Consider the following 20,024-nt stretch of genomic DNA (forward strand, 5'->3'; position numbering starts at 1 on the left):
ATTTAGCAGAGCTAAAAATGCTAATGTGCTAATTTCTCCTTTTCTGGTAAATGTATAAAAAAGGAAGTTTGCTAACATATCAAGCTGACATCAGTTTCAGGCTACACCTACTTGCGCTGCCCCCCAGTGGCCAAAACATGTCAGTGAATGCAAGCTTATGTTTGATTTGAATCAAGAACTGTGCAACACCTTAATGGGTAAGAGTAACCTTTATTTGAGCTTCACATGGCCTTTGTCTAAAGGAACACACAGAAGCACAAAGCCAAATCTTTGCACACGCTTACAGTATTTACACATTCCCCCTCATTTATCAGTTACAGGTGATCTCAGAGTAGGACATGAGGGCCTATCACTAATGTCAAAAAAAGAGGACACACCTTTGGGCACTTAAATAAATAAGAATAGACAAAATAGATAGCATATGTTGGATGCAACTGAAGGACATCATGTTTTGAAACAACACTGTAAAATGAAGAGTTCAGCATGAACAGCGATCTGTATCACCTGTACCTCGCTACAGCCAAATGGTACATTCTAGACTGAGGTAATTTAAGGTCCTACGGTGTTCACAAGTCTGTACAGATTTAAAATGAGACATAGACACGTGAATTAAATCATCTCACCTTCATTAATCATGATCATTGTCAAAATCATTTGTGTTGGAACCTTTTTATGATACCAAACATGACTCTGATGTATAAAACTACGACAGAAGTCATTTATCTTCAGAGCAGATGACAAAGAGGCTACTGATATTACATCTTTGTGAACTGTGGTAGACAAAAACGTGGAGAACAAATTTTCAATTTAATCCAATTAAACCTCAAAGTGCTTTAAAACTGCTGTGAATCCTTGTCTCTGCAGGAAAATCCAAAGAAAATTAAAATTAACCAAATAAAACTTTGTAGAAGGGGGTGAAACTGAATCATTTCGGTCTCGTCTTCACATTGATAATAAGAGGGATACAAACAAAAGGAATACAAGGCCTCCAAAAGGCCTGTGCGTAATTGCACAGCTTCATATATATACACAGGATACAAGAGTCTAAAACATCTACTGAGTTATCGTGTGGTCCAGTGGTTTGCCCTCCAGCACCAACTTGATCTCTTTGGCGTCCAGAGTTTCATATTGTAGAAGGGCGTCAGCTAGCGTCTTGTGCTCCTTACTGTAGGTCTTCAGGAGGTTTTTAGCACGTTCGTATGAGTCCTGCATAAAAGAGAAAGATTGATTAATTATAAATAGATAATGAAAGAGGTGTTAATATATTAAATTAAACACAGAGAGTGCAGAGGGAAAGCTCACCTTGAGTAAAACCCTGACTTCCCGTTCGATAGCAGCTTGTGTCTCGGGGCTCTGCTTGGTTACGTCACCGTAGGTCATGACACCGAGCTGCAGCAAACACACAAATTACACCCTTAGTTGGATGAACAAAGGACCTTCTCAGGCATTAGTTACAATCATTATAAGCTAAGAGAGTGTTGTTAGGAGTTCAGAGTAAGACAGAGCTGAATTGTCCTGGGTGTAATTATATGTTGAAGTGATGTCGGAGGATTGCAGGTCCAACTTCACAATAAATCTGTGTCGGAAATTAACTACTATAGCAACCTTACATGGTTCAAGTAGGTAAAATGGCAAAAAGAAGTAAAGTTTATTGATAATCTGCAAACCTAAAAAGTATATTTACACTTGGCTTTGTGTAAAAGCTTTCCTGTGTATATAAAATGTTCCTATAGCAATGTATACACAGTAAAAGCCCCAGGACAGCAACGTTTAGAAACTTTGCCATCTATGCTCATGGGGAGGACAAAAATGTTCACTCATCAACCACAAAAATAGTAATTTTACCTTGTCACTCATGCCGAACCTGGTCACCATCATCTTTGCTATTTTGGTTGCTCCGTCGAAGTCGCTAGAGGCTCCTAAAATACACAAAAACAGGAGAAGATTTAACCAACGCTACATTACAAACAAAGGAAGGATAGAGTCAACATTTTCAGACATGTTGAATACTAAATTAATCACCATCTCTGTGAATAATCAACTAATTGGTCCCAGTTCATTTTTAGCTTCTTGAATGTGAATATCTTTCTGTTTAATGTCAAGTAAATATCTTTGGGTTAAGGACAAAAAAGATGTCATCTTCGGCTTTGGGAAACACTGATCGATATGTTTTGAACTGATTAATAAAGAATATAACAGACAATATGAGTCAAACAAATCAATTAAGAAAATAAAAGTACATCAGGTTTCAATTCTTCTTCTCGTACCTGTGGTGATGTTGTCATCTCCAAAGATGAGCTCCTCTGCGACTCGGCCGCCCATGCTGACATCCATCTGAGCCAGCAGCTGAGCTCTCGTCTCGCTCCAGCGGTCATTCTCTGGGAGCATGGACACCTAGCCGACAGAGAGCAGGATGGATGAGCTTTAGTTTATAAAACACTGGGCACTTTCTGTCAGATTCATGTAAAGCCACAAGTAGAGACAGCTCACGTGTCCAAGAGTTGGGCCTCGAGGCATGATAGTGGCCTTGTTGATGGGCATTGCATCTTTGGTGAAATAGGCAACGATGGCGTGGCCTGACTCATGGTAGGCTGTGATGGTCTTGTTCTTCTTGTCGATTTCAACGCTCCTCCTCTCAGGGCCTGGTTTATAAAAGGATACAATAAAATCATTCATGTTATCTCTCGTTAACATTCTTCCTCTCTCCCAACCACAGTGTGTCGAGCTAATCCGTCTCATGTGACGTGAGGGTCGCAGAGCGGATCTAAACGCTGCGTGTACTCACCCATGAGGATCTTGTCCTTGGCGAACTCCAGATCCTTCATTGTGACCATCTCTTTCTCGTCCACGGCCGCCTTAAGGGCTGCCTGGTTGACCAGGTTCTCCAGCTCCGCACCAGAGAAGCCCACTGTGCCTCGGGCGATGATCTCTGCTTCCACAGCTGTAAAAGAACACAGTAGAAAATGCCTTCTTTATGAAAAGGTGATCAGTGTTCGAGAGGCAACACAATGCTTTTAAAAGAGTTTCAACAGCTAACAAGTGCAGGATCATTTGGAATATTTTACTCTGAGACTTACCAGTGTCCACTTTGATCTTGGAGAGGTACCAGTTGAGAATTTCAGTGCGTCCCTTCACGTCAGGGCGAGGGACCGTCACCTGCATGTCAAACCTCCCTGGTCTTACCAGAGCACTAAAAAATAAATACAAATTTAAAAAAATGAGCAAAGTAGGACTAATTAAGAGTCATAGTACACAAATCTTAGAACAATAATAATGAGATAATAATAGAAACTCAGAAATATTTATAATTTCCATAACTGAAAATTATAAATATTTCTGAGTTTCTATTATTATCTCATTAATATCGTAAATATTAGATTTCTGAGTTTGATTTTCTTCTCTAAAACTGCATAGTGCCTCCTTAAATAAGAGGCTGAAATGCTAGATTAAAAACACATTTGTGTTTGTATTGTAAACGTACTTATCCAAAGCCTCTGCGAAGTTTGTAGCACCAACAACGATGACGCCTTCATTTGGTTTAAACCTGCAAAATACCCAAACATTAAAAACAGGAAGTTAAAGTTCATCACAACATTTTGTGAACATGAAGGCTATTAAAAAAAGTCACATCCTGAAAACTGACCCGTCCATTTCTGCCAGCAGCTGGTTGATTGTTTGTCTGGAATATGGATGCATAGGAGACTCAATCCTCTTTCCGCCAACGCTGTCCAACTCATCGATGAAGATCACACAGGGAGCGTTTGCTTTTGCCTCTTCTGCAAACCACAAAAAAAAAGAGACATTGTCGTCTTCTGGTTGGTTTCTCTGCTGGTTACTCAAATTGTCCTACGTTCAGCGGACTTACTGAAAAGGTTCCTGATTCGGCTCGCACCAACACCCACGAACATCTCATCGAACTCTGATCCGGAGGCGTAGTAGAAAGGCACGTCGGCCTCCCCGGCCACAGCTCGCGCTAACAGAGTTTTTCCTGTGCCTGGAGGACCTACAAGGAGGATCCCTGAGAGAATAACAGAGGAAACTAGTAAGAACAATAACAGCATCTCAAAAAATACTAGGCAAGACCATCTGACAAATTTTTGCATTCAGCATTTTACGCTTGGACAATAAAAACAGAGGAAATGGAGGAAATGTGGAGAAAATATAAAACAGAATACCTTTAGGCAGCTTTCCACCGAGAACAGTGAACTTCTGGGGGTTTTTGAGAAACTCGACAACCTCTTGTAGTTCATTCTTCGCCTCCTCCACTCCTTTGACATGATCAAATGTCACATTCTTCATCTGGACGGGGTCGACGGCTGAGTCGAGACCAGATGTGGTGCGGAACCTCACTGTGAAATCCCACAACTACGGTTCAGTACAGTAACAGCAGATCAACTTCTTTACAGTGTCTCAAATGAAAGACAGCATAACTGCTGGTTACATTATTGTTACTGTGTCACATATGGAAATACTATACGATTGCGCTTCTTTTCTACCATTATCACTTCAAACTATTTGAATAGTTCCAGCACTCTGGCATGAAAACAGATATAGTTGATATCGATATTTAAGCATGACTACACAATAGTATGTCGCAATTATCAGTTAAACTCTACATGCACACCACAGGAGGTGATACTTTAAATAATTAGCTTGAAGGTACATATTAAAAATATATTATATCGACCATTTAAGATGAAAATAGAGACTAACAAGCTCTGTTCTGTTTAACGTGTGCATGTAGGGTTGTGGGTTGATTCGCAAGTGTAGGAAAGAATAAAACTGAAACAAACCAGCATCAGAAAAGGAGCCTTTACCCGAGAGAAACGGGGTTCTTGACAAGCCATAAATACCAAGAAGTAGGAGGACCAACAGGATCACCCTGGTTCTCCTCAGCGAGTCTATTAAAACAGAGCAGGGATAAAAGGTTAGATAAGAAGTAGTTTGTGCCAATCATAGGATCTCTGCGTCTTAACTCAACACTGCCATCTGAAGAAACCCTGCAGCAACTGCTGACTGCATACCTTGTGTTCTCTGAGTGTAGGCCTGAGACCTCATGAAGCCCTCAGTGAAACCAGTCTTGAAAGCCTCCTGCTGGTTGTCTGGAAGATTCTTCTGTGTGAGCAGTTGGTCCAGCGATTGTGCTTCTGGTCCCTTTTCCCTCTGAAGCAACCCCTGTGATAAAAAAAAAAAGAAGGCGAGTTGGTTGGTGGCTTCAAGATTCAACTCTTGTCTCAGTGCTCAACATAAATATTTCAGCCACAGTTATTTAAAATCTGCAGCTGCAAACCAGTTTGTTTTTGTCTGATGTTCCTCAACAAGAGCTGTCACTTTTCTATACATCAGCAGATCATGTATCTTAACTTCACCGGTCTTTAGACTGCAATGGAAATGCAGCCAACAGCAGGCTGAAGGAATCTTGTAGTGAAAAGAAATTCCAGGGACTAAAAGTTTTGGCTACTTTCAGTTTAAGTCGCACATGTACAATCACAAAAAGGTGCCACTAATCGTTTCATAACACACAATGTTTCACTGCTGAACTTTAGTGACATGCTGACCTTCATGAAGGCTGGTGTGTAGGGCTCAGACTCAGCCACCGGGCCGTCATAACCAGACTCCATTCGTCTGGGCTTTCTGAGTGTCTTGAAACCCCGACTCTGGACCCACACTAAACAGACACACGGGTAAGAAACATGAAAACATTAAACACTGTCCTGCATGTCAAGCTGTTCATACACATAGATAATTTAGTTCAGTTATTAAAGTCACTTTCTTACCAGGCAGGAATTGTAGCTCTGAGCACATTTCTTTAAGGGGACTGTGGTATTGTCTGTGAAATACTGGGGAGCCGAAAACCCCCAATCTTCTGTGTGAGAACCCTGTCAGACAAAAAGTGCTGAACTTAACCTCACTTAACATATATCAACAAATGACAGACTACAACAAACAAAAAAGTTAAAAAGTTCTTTTCTCAAAAAACAACAAAGTTAGGGTCGCTTTTCAGCTCACCATGCTTATTGTGGAAGAAGCTGTCTCCAGAAACGTGACTCGTCCTCCATGGTGAAGCAACAGTGGGAGGCTCCTCTGGTCCCGATGTCGGCAGTAACCTGCTGACCAGCTCATCCAGCTGACTCAGCCTGATATCTGATAGGCCCAGATCCCTCAGACTCACAGTGGGCTGTGAAGGAAGAAGGGTCAAATCAGGTTATCTATACATTAGTAAAGCAATTATGAAAATAATGACCCCTGTATAGTTTTTTAAAGACATACTTTTGAAGAGACATACAGAAATTAACTTCCTGACAGATACACTAAACAAGTTTGACCTGCTTCAGTGCTCCAGGATTTTGCAAAATACACTACTCCAAATTAGTTAAGGATATCGGAATAAATTGCATATGTGCATGTGCATGTGCATGGATACGCAAAAACAGTCCAATGAAATGTGTTGCATTACTTTTGGGGAACAAAAATATTCACAACACACCAAATAAAAATTCAGATAAATCAAAGAATAAGAAATCAAGTGAAACACTACAATATCCCAATATCCTTAATACATTTTGAGTAATAATAATAGCTGGTGTAAAATTGAGAAACACAGAACCTTGCATTTTTATGGCGTAATGCTTACATTGTTACTACTGTGCATTTAAAAAAGAATTCTACTATTGTTATTATTATGTACAATCTTTTTCTCTACAGGAAAACCTGTGGTACAAATGATTAAAACTAAAAAATTAAATCAGCTTTATTAATGAGTCAGTTCAGTTTAAAAAGAGAGATTTGTTTAGATATATTTGCATGTGCCTGAAAAGAGGGTTCCAAGATGTTACTGGCTGCAGATCTGCTGTTTGCCACAGGTTGTCCAGAGTAACTAATACGTTTTTATTGCGTCTTGTCCAGTATCACCCTCTAAAAAAGTCTGTGTATGTGAAGTCATTCCAGTTCTGACCAAAGTCATTGACGATTATGTACTTGTGCCCTCCTGACATAAAGCCAGGTAGCCGTCCATGATGTCCTTCTCACCTCTTTTAGATATGAAGTGTGCTCCGGGGGGAAGTCTCTGTGCAGGGTCTGGACTGAAGCTGTGGCTGAGTTCTTCAGAGAGTGGAGGGCGTTGATGAGCTGGCTGAGCGGCAGTATCATCTGTCAGATACCCAAAACAAGAGCAGGGTGAGGAACAGTCTCTCAAAACATGGAGAGACGTGTAGAATCAGAATCAGCATCAGCTTTGTGAACACATACAAGGAATGTGTTCACATACTTGGAATGTTTTCTTCGCTCACAATGCGCACAGACGTATGCATAACACAACATACCAAACATTCAACTAGAAAGAACAAGAACAAGAACAAGAATGAACAGTAAGTTAAAGAATGGAATAAAAATTAAATAAGTAAATAAGTAAGTAAAGTGTTTGGAGAGAAGTCCGGACTATTCTAAATCTATATTATATTATTTACAGTGTGGATTTATGTTGTTCAATTATGTACAGATAGTATACTGACAGGAAGTATACTGAACATGATAAGATATTATAAAACATATAAAGTGCAATTTAGTCTGTAAATGTAAAAGCAAAACATATAATCTTATATGTGTTGTGTTTACTAAACGCTCACATAAGACACTGTTTTAAAAACATACTTGTACTTCAGTGTCTCGCAGAAAGGACGGTTATGTCAGTGTTATTCAAGCTGACTCTACACAAACACGCAGAGCGGTATGGGCCACACACGTCAGATGTATAGGACTTATGTAACCTCGACCGCTCGGAGATTCAGTTAGCACACTTCATTTCACTTTAAACCTCTTTGTCCCCCACATAGAACAGGTGATAAAGCCACGATGACCCAAACCGCACGTACACATCTCGTCTGCTCTCATATAGCTTACGAAGACAACGTGACGTAAGCGTGGGCTGATTATATAGATGTGCACCGTTGACTTGTTACTGCTAGCATTAGCCGAGCTAAAGTTGTCATTGACCGTGAGAGAAGACATGGCATAAACAGCGATAAACAGAGACTCTTGTTATTATAAATCCCCTTTACATCCTTCCTGTCATTGTTGCTGAAGGACACATAACGCTAAATTGTCAAAAGGACACACACTAGCTAGCTAAATTAAAAGGCTGCTATCCAGGCGGCTTACCTGCTGTGGCTGAAACGACGTTGACAGAGAAAACATTTTCGCAGGGCTAAAGAGCAAAATGAGGATTCGGAGGGTTAATGTATGAGGAGATACCCTCTGTGCAACTTAAATGGACGAGTCCTCCCGGGAGCCGTGTCCTTTTGTTTTCCTTGTTACACAACTTTCAGCAGCTTAGCTTCACGCCAAATGGATTCTCCGGCAACCGAGGTCAAATGGACTACAAAGTGACGTCAAAAGGCGAACCACTACCGGTTGCTGCTTGCATCATTACATCACCTGTGGAACACAAACCGCAAATTTATCATACATCGAATTGAAAATGACTGAAAGTAAATGATAAAATATATTTTATTTACATTTTCCCACTGTGTGGTTTACAGGAAAAAATTAGCTTTTCTGTCCTTACACAATTTCTATTGAGAGTGAGGAGTTGTCGTCATGGTACAAAGCCCCTCCCTCGATCTCGCGGGATCTTCCCCCTCTCCGCCATGATGGCAGGATGCCGGCGGCAAAACACGATTGTTTACGTGTGTTCTTAACTCTGTAGTAGTGGAGGTTTTTACAATTCCGCACTGTTTTACCATGCCTGGAAGTCACTGCTGCGTTAAAAACTGATTCAGTACCTCACACGATTCATATGGAAAACATAGGAACAATGGGATACAGTTTAGGTTGCCGAAATGGACACAGCATAAGGAAAGCAAGTCTCTGACCTGACGAGTAGACGCCGGATTGCTTGGTTGGCTGCAATAAGAAGAAAGGACCTTACTTTCGATCGCAACCCCCAGTCGATGAGAGTGTGTTCTCTACATTTTCACACAGGTACATTCTCTAAAAATGTCTTTTTGCCGGTACAACGCTGTTTTCACCACCCCGGGGCTTGTAGATGGCCAAATCCTGCACCCAGCCGCAGCAGAAAGTCTCGTAACTTTCCAAAGACTTGTGGCTTTTAAACTCCTGCATTGTGTAGTAACTTACACCAAAAACAAGGTAACTGACGATGTCCATGTATGTGCATGGAGGTAAATGATCCAGGTCTCTGTGCCATCACGCTGCAGGGAGCTCGTATGGGTCGATATTTTGGATGTCCGAGAGCTACTCCAAATACCGCTGTTATGCGCTTGGTGTGAGCTTGTTCCTGTAAGGTCCCTTTTCTTTCGCCTTATCTTTTTGCATTGCTTTACTTTCTTCCTTTTCTTTCTCATATTCGTAGATCCGTCTCTGTCCCGCCGAAATAATAAATGCGCAGAAATTAAAGAGCTCTGGACTGTTTAGTCGCGCCTCTGTGAAGTTCTGCAGGCGTTGCCCCTGACAACCGATAGCGTCTCCTACCATCATGGCCGACCGGCTCAGACCCCGCCCAGATCAACCCAAATCAGCACGTGACTCCTCAATCTCAATATTGACTTCCATGTCGGTTCCTGACCGCCTGACAAAAAATAACAATATCGAAAATATAAAAGTCGTTCTATAACATGTCTTATTTTAACAGAAGATAAAACACTTGGTTATTTTACACCTGAAATTATCAACTAATGCTTAATTTCAGCGTACTTTGAGGATAATTTACGCTTTTCACTCAGGCACTTACTTGGGCAGCTAAGCTTAACGACAGCGGACCCCGCGAAGGAGCAGTAGAATTCAAAATTTCAAAACAAACCCGAGATTATTGTTTTAACATGCAAGTGTTTACTCCGAGTGAGCTGGCTGTTACAGACACAACCCAGTACCTCTTTTGAAAACTAGCTAACAACATGGACGCGGATGAAAAGCACAAATCCGGAGCGAATGAAAAATCGGTGGATGTTCCTAAACCGCCCTCCATCGAGGATTTCACCGTTTTGAAGCCTGTCAGCCGCGGTGCTTTCGGCAAGGTCTACCTTGCACGGAAGAAGTGTAATGCGCGATTATATGCCATTAAGGTGAGTCGATTTGGTTTCTCACGACTATGAATGAACAAATACGACATATTTAAGTTTTTAAATTATGCATTTTTTTTAATCTTCAGGTGATGAAGAAGGCAGACATGGTTGATAAAAACATGACGGGCCAGATGAAGGCGGAGAGAGATGCACTTGCTCTGAGCAAAAGCCCCTTCGTGGTTCACCTGTTTTACTCCCTTCAGACAGCCACCAAAATCTATCTGGTAACATTTATTGGCAGTTAATTTACAGTAACTACTTTGTGAAGTTATTACATGTTCAGCTGTTGTTAGATTTTGATTTGTATGGTGCTTGCAGGTGATGGAATACCTCATTGGCGGAGATGTCAAATCTCTGCTTCACATCTATGGATATTTCGACCAGGATATGTCTGTGAAATACATTTCAGAGGTTGCACTGGCTTTGGACTACCTCCATCGTCATGGTATAATCCACAGGTACTTTTAAACTTATTCTTCAAGTGTGTTTAAATGAGTATAATCCTAGTTAATTAGCCTGATGACCATGCATTTACCTAAATTCTAACTTTTTAGGGACTTGAAGCCGGACAACATGCTTATATCCAACGAAGGTCACATCAAACTCACAGACTTCGGCCTTTCTAAAGTGAAGCTCGACAGAGGTATGAACTGTCAGTCTGTCATTGAACTCATTGTGACCATCACTACTAGTAACATGAGTAATATTTCCCCTATTTTATCTCCGTTCTCTCTCTCTCTCAGAGCTGAGTCTTATGGATATCCTCACTACTCCATCTTTGGTGAAACCAAATAAAGATTACTTCCGCACCCCGGGTCAAGTTCTCTCCTTAATCAGCTCCCTTGGATTTGTGAGTGACTTTGTGTAGTTTCACATGGAGAGGTTTCCTATTCACTTTCACGCGTCGTGCATTCTGACTCTTCTTACTTTGATTACTTTTGACACAGAACACGCCTGCACCAGAGGGCAAGCGTCACTGCAGCACATCTGCCGTGTCCAGCCCCATGTCCTGTGGCAAAATAAGACAGAAGAATAACTCTCTCGGTTCTCCTCTGATGAAGACGAAAGATCGGGCGTACTCTCCGACTCGCTACCCTTGGAAAATGGGTAGGTCATGGCAGATATCCAAGAGACAGGGTTCATTTGTTTTTCATTCATTAACATTGTGGAATGACTGGTTATGCAAGGCCTGAGGCGGGTGCATGATTTAACTTTCTGGTGAGATTAGGCAGTGAAAATGTGTTTCAAATACACATACAGTGTTGGCTTATCTGTTCTGTCTCCACAGGGCCGACCAACACTGTGTTCAGTCCTCATAAGCTGGCTAAAAATCTGACTCCCAGGCTGCTGAAGACCAGGAAGAGGTTTGAGACGATGAGTGCAGGCAGCGCCACCACCGACACTGAAGGTGGCATCAGCCCGCTGTGGGAGTGTGAGGAGGTCCGTGATTGTAAACCTATGTAATTTATGACTTAGTAAAAGTGGCATATTCTAATGTTCAGGTTCTTAGTTTTATATAGATTGATTGATAAATACTGATCCTGAATCCACAGTGTCTGCAAATTGAGTCAATTTTCTCTCATACTCATACGAAAAAGCATTTTTTACATAAAGCGTTATCTTTAGAATATGTTGTGTTTTTCATTAGGGTGTCCTGACAAACTTTGTTCCTCCATAATGTTCATTTAGATCGTTTAATATCATCATCATCTGTGAATACGAATTGCTTTTATTTAGACATTTTAGTGTCACAAAACAATTTTCCCATTCAAACATCATGTGTCTTTTCCTGTGGATTTGAAAAGATGCATGATGTTTGAATGGAAAAAAATTGTTTTGTTTTGTTTTTTTAAACCCAGCCCTAGCTTTCCTCCTGATTCACTGAAAATGCATTCATCAGATCCAACACTGTTCATTCTGTGCGCTGATATTTATTTATTTTATCTTTTATCTTTGTCCTTCAGAAAGAAAATGAGCATACAAATGAGCAGAAGGGAAGGGAGCATCCTCCGCCCAAAAGGCCTGAACAGAACTCTGCGCCCACCAAAACCGGCAACCTGGACCATTTTACAGGGAAAAAGTCTCCAGCAAACCAACCAGCTCGAGATGATATTTGTCCATCAGGCTCCTCTGTAAAGAGAATGTTTTGTGAGGTTGAGCGAAGTCCAGATCCGTTTGAGATCCAATCCAAGAAGAGTAATGCAAGCTACAAGAGGTGCTACGAGATTCCAGAGGAGACTGCGAGGTTTCACACTGGCCTGACTGGAACATTTTCGACCATCCAAATAGGTGACTTCATTGCCTCCACGGAGGGGATTGAGTTAGCCGAGGAGCGGATCCCAAATCGCTCCAGCCCCATCGCTGTGACCAAGAGTCTGTTCTGTGAACTGGAGGAGCCGACGGAGGACGTGTTTGAAGACGGAGCCAAAGACTTGTCGCATTCAAGCTTCACATCACCGCTCGACGGGAACAGTGACGTTTGCAGGAGCTTGAGTCTCGACTCTGACGGGTCTATGCACGAAACGTCTCTCACTATTGAAAGTCATGCATTTCTGAACTCAAACAAGTGTTCAAAAAGCAGGAATTTAGCCTCGCCCGAGTTCCTCCCAAAAAACAATTCCGCCGTTTCTACTGAAACACCCAAACTTGGTAACTTTGGTTGGAGAGGTGAATCTCAGTGTTCCTTCTTTAACCGGCTCCCTGATCTGGCCTCCAGCGTTGAACAGTCGCCCTCGTTCCTCAAGCCGCGGAATGTCGTAGCTTTCCGGAGCTACTGTAGCTCCATTAACCGCTCCAGCATGTCCCGGGTGTCCCGGCTTAGCATCGGGTCCGTCGAGGCTATGGACATGTCCACGACGGCCTCTTATCACACTGCGTCCGGCACTTTAACACCAGTGCAGAAAAGACCCAACGCTAACAGCTCTCTCAATCAGGTAAGTGTGAACGCTCGCTAATTCAATATTTGTTAAAAAGTCAAAGATGTCATTCAAAGAAGATAGTGCACGCAGATTTAAATTTTTTTATAAGAAAGAACACTGTTTTTAGCCTTGTTTTTCCAAGGGTTGGACATTTTGAGGCCACCACCTGCAAAATGAGGATTTTCTTTTGTAGCCACATTGGCTGCGTGGTTCGGGGTCCATCACTTTGGTTTTGGTCGAGACATTTAAGAGCAGCTGATAACATGTCATACAGTTTTAACCATTTTTCTCACTTCCTGTTGTTTCCCTCTCACATCAGACCCCTCAGCCCATGACGACCTCTCACACGCCCTTCAGGACTCCAAAGAGCGTCAGACGGGGAGCGCTGCCCGCCGAGGGTGCACCCATTTTAGGAACTCCTGACTATTTGGCTCCAGAGCTTCTTCTGGGAAAACCACATGGTAAGAAAAGGGAATTCAAAAATCCCCAGCAAACACACCATTGAGTGCTGCAGGAACTGATCTTAAAACCAAGAAATTAGTTTGAAGTGTTGCACGTCCGGTTACCTCGGCTGGAAGTCAATGAGTTTCTGGTTAGAAGCCTGAAGTACCATCTGTGGTAAACACGAGCTAAAAAGGTTTTTTCCCTTTATGTCCTATGTTATAACACGGTAATTACCCCACTCGTGAATTTTTAAGCTTTAATATGTGTTAAAAAAGGTCAGAAAGGCTAAATGAGACTGCAGAGGTTGAAAAGACATTAAAAGTCATCTGGCCAGTTCTTGAAACTCGGCTTTACTTTTAAACTATTCACTAAAACTCAGACTTTCTAATATGTCGATTTATCTATAGTGAAGTGCGTATAGCATAGGGTAGAGGTGGTGGACTTTGTACTTCTGCCGATTGCGTTTATGCCTCAAAAGTCATAAGCGATGTCGTTCAATTGTGATGATTATCTCGCTGAACAAAGTGTGCAAGTATCATAAACATTTATTTTCTGCAATAATCCAAAATCCACAGGGAAGAAAAAACACATTGGGCTCTTGTCGAGGGAACCAGGGCGATGTTAACATCTTGGTGACCCTAAAATTCCCTGCAGCACTCAATATTTCCGCCCAAAACAGTCTTAATGAAATTGACACTGGATGGTTGTCTTGGCACTCCTTGTGACAGGCATTCTCTTTTAGTTTCAGGAAGTTTTCAGTACGGTAAGTTTTATAACGATGTCGCTGTTTTTGCAAGTGAGCTTGCATGATCGCCCCGCCTGCTAATACGCTAGAGGAAATGAGCTGATTCTCCCCCCCCCCCCCCCCATTCTCGCTTTTCCCCCTCTGGTTCTGTTTGTTCCCCTTGGATTGGTGAATGAACTCGGGGCTTGATCAGAGGAAAGGGGACGGCATTTTTAAATGTGTGATTTACAAAGGATGAATACATGGGATCATCTCTTTAACATTAACCTAATATCATTGTTAACAGGTGGAGGATCAGAGATGTTGTGGCTGATGTTCTTGTTTGGGTATCCCTGGCACATGTCTATGTGTTTTGGCACTGGCTTTATTCCTGACATTCAGCAACTGACATGCAAAATGTGATCTAATAATAGCCTGTTGGGCTGACATGCTATTAGCCATTGAAATCTGAACACACTGAGGGCAATATCTCCTGTCAGTTGCACAATGCCATTCGTAGCATGATTGCCGCCATTCAGATTCGCGAACAGTCGGCCTGTGACATGAGCGATCCTGTTTGGCAGTATGTATTCATCGGCTGTCATGGGTTTTTCTCAGCTCCATAATAGATGGTTATGATTATTGTAATTTTAAAAATCCTTGCGGGTACTGAGAAGCAAAATTATTTAAAGCCACAATGCCAGACACAATTGTTAAAAAGTCCACGTGTGTTAAACCAGTTCGTAATAATTCTAAAGAAATGTGAAAGTTGAATCCCACCATCTTCAGTCTAACTCGGTCCTTGCTTCTGCCACCGCAGTAAAGTTAGTGCACACTCTAACAGTAATCAGACGGTTTTGAAGCCAGCAGCTGTATGACGTGAAATGTGACTTTGTTTTTTCCTCTGCCCCCCCGTCCAGACTTCATGGTGGACTGGTGGGCGCTAGGCGTGTGTCTTTTCGAGTTCCTCACAGGTGTTCCACCTTTCAACGACGAGACGCCTCAGCTGGTCTTCCAGAATATTCTCAACAGAGGTGGGTTCGGATTAAACCACAAGACGCTCTAAAATATATGGTTGACAGATATTACAAATACAGATTGACTGTGTGACTGTTTTTAGTTGACTTGATACTGTTAATGACGGGCTTCTTTTACTAACCCACTGTCTTTAACTTTAGATATTCCCTGGCCAGAGGAGGAGGAGGAACTGTCTGTCAACTCAAGAAACGCGATTGAAATCCTCCTGACCATGGACATGACCAAAAGAGCTGGCCTAAAGGGTGAGGATGTAGTGTCAAACTACTTGTCTAAAGTTTACAATTATCTGACTTATCAACTATAAAACACTCACAGGTGGAGTCCTAAATCAAGGATCAAACAGCTGGTCTTCAGGTCAAAAATATTTATTTCACACAGCAGGATACATGCAGTGAGCTCTCCCGGGATGAACTGAACTCTCTGTCTGATGCTCCAACTTATATTCTATTCTGATCTGGGGGTTTCCACGCCACTGGATCCTCCTTCCTTTGGGCCTGATCAATACCCTTATCCTCGATTATCTTCCATTTTTAGATTATACCGGTGTAATACCTTCCAAATAAGGCCTTAAAAAGATAGCCAGACACCCTGCTCTCAGCCCCCTCCCTCCTCTGGGCCTTGGGTGTCACGTGGCAATAGTCATCTTGTGTTTATTTTATACATAGCATTTATAATTTCCATATACAGCAATGGTGACTCTAGTGGCCTTCTTGGGGATTCCTTCTCCAGAGTTTTCTGCTATGCAGGCCTCCTGGGTACTTTCCTAGGCCTTACAGAGAACAGCTGATCACTTCTAAATAGGGTGATGGTATTGCAGCTCAGTTTTTATACACTACAAGGACAACCCTTTATTTGTCTTTTTTTATTAATTTCAAAATGTATAACATAGGGGTGGTGAAAAAAATCGATTATTGATTAATCGCGATTATAATATTGACGATTATGATTCAATTATAAAATTTCCCAAAAAAATTTACCCCAAAAAAAATAATAATATTTTTTTTTTTTTTTTTTTTTTTTAAATAGTAATACAAACTGGAGTCCTCCTCTTACTGGCTTCCGCCACATGGTCGACAGTCTGGAGCCAAGATATGTTATTCCATCCCGGAGCTTTTTCGCACTTAAATCAATTCAAAATCTTTACAAGGAGACAAAGCTTTCCGTGCAAGTGTCCCTCAACTCTGCTCACAGGGTAGCAATAACCTGCAATGTCTGGACATCCAGAGCTACAGTCTCATATGTGACCGTTACAGCTCATTATGTCAGCAGTTAATGGAAGCTAATGTCCTACGTACTTCAGACGGAAGCTATGGATGATAGCCACACAAGCGCAAATATGTGTGAGTTTCTCAAAGCAACGGCAGACGAGTGGGGAATAGAGAAACACGCCCTGGTTCTCGTCACCAACAATGCTTCTAACATGAGTCCGGCTGCTGAGCTTGGCAGCTTTCTTTTAACAGTGAAACACTACATTTAAAACAAATTAAAAGATAATAATTTTGATTTTACAGTTACACTATACAATATTGAAGGTGCTTTGAGGTGTTACTCCCAAGATAAGTAAAATAATTCAGCAGCTGACTGATGTTAAATGGAAGATCAATAATCGTTAATAATTGAAAATCGAATCGAGACTTCAATAATCGGAATAGAATCGAATCGGGAAATTGGGCTGATTAACCACCCCTAGTATAACACTGCTGGTCCTCAGATAAAGTGATTAATAAAGTTCATTAAGGGAGAACAAGCGATCAACGGCTGTTTTTGTATTTTTTTCATCTCCAGCCCATTTTTCTGTAATATGTACAAGTACACTTAACATTGGAAACTTCCTCGAAAAGCAGCAGCCTCACATTTTATTGCAATGTCATGATAATTTTTCTATAAAATAACGGTCTCAGTCACTGTTTCGCATTATCATCATATACGATGACATAATTATTAATCTTATCATGAGTTACAATGACCCTTAAAGGACTGAACACTGTTCCTTTTAATATAATTTCACTAAATATCTAGCTAAGTCTGATTGACTCTGTTAGAATTGCATTTAATACCATGGATAAGCAAATGCACATGAAGGGTAAACAGTCATTTATTGTCATTTTACAGCACTGGGGTTGTAAAAGTGTGTTATTTTGGCACATGAGAGAAGAATTAAAAAAAGGAACAATCTAGTATAAACAATGTGAGGATGTGTTCAGGTGTGTCGAAGCTTGTTATATATGATATAAACATCAATTTTTAGAGCATACCATGGTACAAAATCATCAGGGTTTGTACGGGTGCTTGAAATCCTTGAAAGTGCTTGAATTTCAGTGTTGTGTTTTCAAGGTCTGAAAAGTGCTTGGATTTTAGTTTAAGTGCTTGAAAGTGATTAACATTATAACTCTGTGTCTTTTACAAAATTGGGATCAGACTGGATAATTAATTTCTGAAGTTTTTGCTATTATAGAATATAATTTTAGATGTTTACAGCATAATACAATGTACATAATTGTGATAAATAGTGAAGAAAAAAATCACAAGTATATATATTCCTTTAGATGCGTATTTTACCCCAGCAGTAAGGTGCTGGAAAATCTTAAAAATGACCCTTAAAAGTGCTTGAAAAGTGCTTGAATTTGACCTTGAAAAATGTGTACGAACCCTGAATCATATACTGCTGCAACAAAATTAAATTCTTAAATGATGTATGACAGTTTTGCTCAAATGTCTGTTTAGAAATCAAGGATCAAGGATTTTTTAAGTAGCTGCAATCAGGGACATTCTGGTTGGCATTAAATGTTATTGCAGAACACCTGATGAATTAAATGGGGGAGTTGCACTCTGATCATTTTTGTCTCACCATCCACCAGAGCTCAAGCGTCATCCCCTGTTCGAGGGCTTGGACTGGGACAACCTGCAGAACCAGCCGATGCCTTTCATTCCTCAGCCGGAGGACGAAACCGACACCTCATACTTTGAGGCGAGAAACAACGCTCAGCACATCGCCGTGTCAGGCTTCAGTCTGTAGAGTTACGAACAGCAGCAGTCGACCACGTTTGGCTGTCGATGAATCACTTACTTCCATTTTGAAACACTTGGAAAAAATCGGATCCGTTCAATAAATGAATACACAGTAATGATGATTAAATGTTTACAGTTGTTATGTAAAAAACAACATTTTACCTATGTGCAATCACTAGTCAGAAGAAAAAAGCTGAATCTCTTGACTGCTCACTTTCATTAGTTTTGCATCGTTTAGCAACTTCTTTTAAAACTTAGTATTATCGCGTTCAGTTGTAGGTCTCTTAAATGTCTTCTACTAGCAAAATACTAGTAGATGCTTATAATAGGCTTTGGTTTCTGTGTTGGTATAGTGTTATATTGATCAAACACAAAATAAATATGTATGTAAATTGATGTGAACGGGGCACCTACAGCCTGCTGCACTGTTGATGTTCCCCTGTTGTTAGCGGACTGGGTGGGCGGGTCCTCCTCAATTTCTCCATGAGGGGTTCAACACTGCTGAAGAGAAACATGCTAATATATTCACCAATAATGTATTTTATATGTAAATCGTGTTAATGTTGTTGTTTTAAGACTTGGCTGGGTACTCTGTGCTCTAACAGGACTGTTTCTTTTGCTGCTTTTATGTTATTTGTATTGGTAATTTTGATGTGACATCTCTGTATTCCACACACTAGTCTTTTCTTTTAGATAAATTCACTTGGCTTTCGTTATACTTGTGAATTTTTATCTTGTTCACCCTATAAAAATGGAAAAATACAAATAAAATCTGTTTGTAACATGATGTACTTTGTGGCTTATTTCTTTCCGACAAGTTATCAAACATGTCAACCACGAAATCTAGACAAGTGTAAAAAAATGTGTGCGTGTTTAAAGAATAGTTTGGACATTTTGAGAAATGAATTGCTTTGTTACAGAGAATTAGACGAGAAGACTGCTACCGCTTATACTAACGTTACGGTACAGCTAGCTAACATTAATTACCAATGACTGGAAATACCCTGGCTATGTCCAAAGGTTTATCATGGCTTTCAAAAAATGTACAACAAATAAAGTGTATGTAAATGCGAGCTTTTGGTATCTGCATCTTTAAAAGGGCCATGCTAGCTGTTTGCCCGTTAACAGCTACGGTTGCCCGGTGGATTTGTGGAAAAAAGGGACACTCGACCAGCTGACGGACTAACATTGCCATTCATAGTCCTGCTACTAGCCTGGATAAAATCTAAGGTATTTGTATCAAAACTAATGTTTAAAAAAATGTACTAATGGCTGCTATAAACAAACAAATCTCAATATTGGTATTAGCCTCAAAAGTACAGTTCTGGTCAGGCTATAATCATACATATTTAAACAACATTTCCAACATTTCTTGTTTACATCGGCAGCTTATTCTCAACTATCCCTGCTCTTGTTTGTGTCCTTAAGCTGGCCGAAACAGAAAGCGAACCTTGGCTTAGAGAACCTGTTGGGAACGGGTCCATCAGCAAAGATACGCCTCACTTTATGACCAGTCGGATGATTCTCCCCTAAGCTACAGGCCTGGGAGGTTGCACAGTGATCCTTCTAAGGAAAACTGCATCAACTGATCCCAGTAAAACCTCCGGACCCCAAGCAACAACCCTGCTGCTGCTTCCACGTCAGTCTCAGGCCAGAAGCTTCAATGATGTCACACTTTGTACATCAGGTCTTTTTTCCCAGTCACTAAACAGGATTTCTTACTGGACATGAGAGGGAAGCTGGCTCCCTATTAACCAGCACATATGTAGAATTTACTGGGCTTTGACAAGGCATAAAGGTAGTTATTATGTG

The 20,024-nt window shown here is 41.0% G+C and overlaps 2 protein-coding genes across 4 annotated transcripts; one reads left to right on the forward strand and one right to left on the reverse strand.

Annotated features, from left to right (window-relative positions):
* Positions 1–190: 190 nt before the first annotated feature.
* On the reverse strand, positions 191–8,388 carry LOC115570302 (ATP-dependent zinc metalloprotease YME1L1-like). 2 transcript variants are annotated; one of them, XM_030398783.1, is made up of 18 exons: positions 8,158–8,388; positions 7,030–7,149; positions 6,010–6,178; positions 5,778–5,879; positions 5,559–5,668; positions 5,025–5,175; positions 4,794–4,901; positions 4,176–4,349; positions 3,866–4,018; positions 3,644–3,776; positions 3,482–3,544; positions 3,078–3,190; positions 2,786–2,941; positions 2,491–2,642; positions 2,268–2,394; positions 1,846–1,919; positions 1,303–1,389; positions 191–1,206 (listed from the first exon to the last, which is right to left on the reverse strand). In XM_030398783.1, exons 1-18 carry the CDS (start codon positions 8,191–8,193, stop codon positions 1,054–1,056), a joined length of 2,181 nt encoding a protein of 726 aa, XP_030254643.1. In that variant the 5' UTR covers positions 8,194–8,388; the 3' UTR covers positions 191–1,053. The 2 variants fall into 2 exon arrangements, with proteins under 2 accessions (XP_030254643.1, XP_030254644.1); XM_030398784.1 differs by having other exon boundaries at positions 604–1,206; positions 4,818–4,901.
* A 1,358-nt stretch (positions 8,389–9,746) lies between these two features.
* mastl (microtubule associated serine/threonine kinase-like) lies at positions 9,747–18,999 on the forward strand. Of its 2 annotated transcripts, XM_030397536.1 has the most exons (13): positions 9,747–10,079; positions 10,166–10,303; positions 10,398–10,537; positions 10,634–10,722; positions 10,823–10,929; positions 11,027–11,186; positions 11,368–11,519; positions 12,044–13,012; positions 13,317–13,458; positions 14,184–14,204; positions 15,086–15,199; positions 15,344–15,445; positions 18,062–18,999. In XM_030397536.1, the coding sequence occupies exons 1-13, from the start codon at positions 9,912–9,914 to the stop codon at positions 18,217–18,219; spliced, it is 2,460 nt and encodes an 819-aa protein (XP_030253396.1). In that variant the 5' UTR covers positions 9,747–9,911; the 3' UTR covers positions 18,220–18,999. The 2 variants fall into 2 exon arrangements, with proteins under 2 accessions (XP_030253396.1, XP_030253397.1); XM_030397537.1 differs by lacking the exon at positions 14,184–14,204.
* Positions 19,000–20,024: the final 1,025 nt, after the last annotated feature.

This window comes from Sparus aurata, chromosome 19 (genome assembly GCF_900880675.1).
Source record: "Sparus aurata chromosome 19, fSpaAur1.1, whole genome shotgun sequence".
In the NCBI taxonomy this organism is placed as follows: Eukaryota; Metazoa; Chordata; class Actinopteri; order Spariformes; family Sparidae; genus Sparus; species Sparus aurata.

Coding starts and splice junctions, on each gene's coding strand:
- LOC115570302 (XM_030398783.1), bottom strand. CDS start 8,193: ATGTTTTCTCTGTCAACGTCGTTTCAGCCACAGCAG. Junction 5,669..5,777: donor AGAGCTACAATTCCTGCCTG/GTAAGAAAGTGA, acceptor GTGTCTGTTTAG/TGTGGGTCCAGAGTCGGGGT. Junction 1,920..2,267: donor AGATGACAACATCACCACAG/GTACGAGAAGAA, acceptor TGTGTATTTTAG/GAGCCTCTAGCGACTTCGAC.
- mastl (XM_030397536.1), top strand. CDS start 9,912: ATGGACGCGGATGAAAAGCACAAATCCGGAGCGAATGAAAAATCGGTG. Junction 11,187..11,367: donor TCGCTACCCTTGGAAAATGG/GTAGGTCATGGC, acceptor CTGTCTCCACAG/GGCCGACCAACACTGTGTTC. Junction 14,205..15,085: donor TTCAGGAAGTTTTCAGTACG/GTAAGTTTTATA, acceptor CCCCCCGTCCAG/ACTTCATGGTGGACTGGTGG.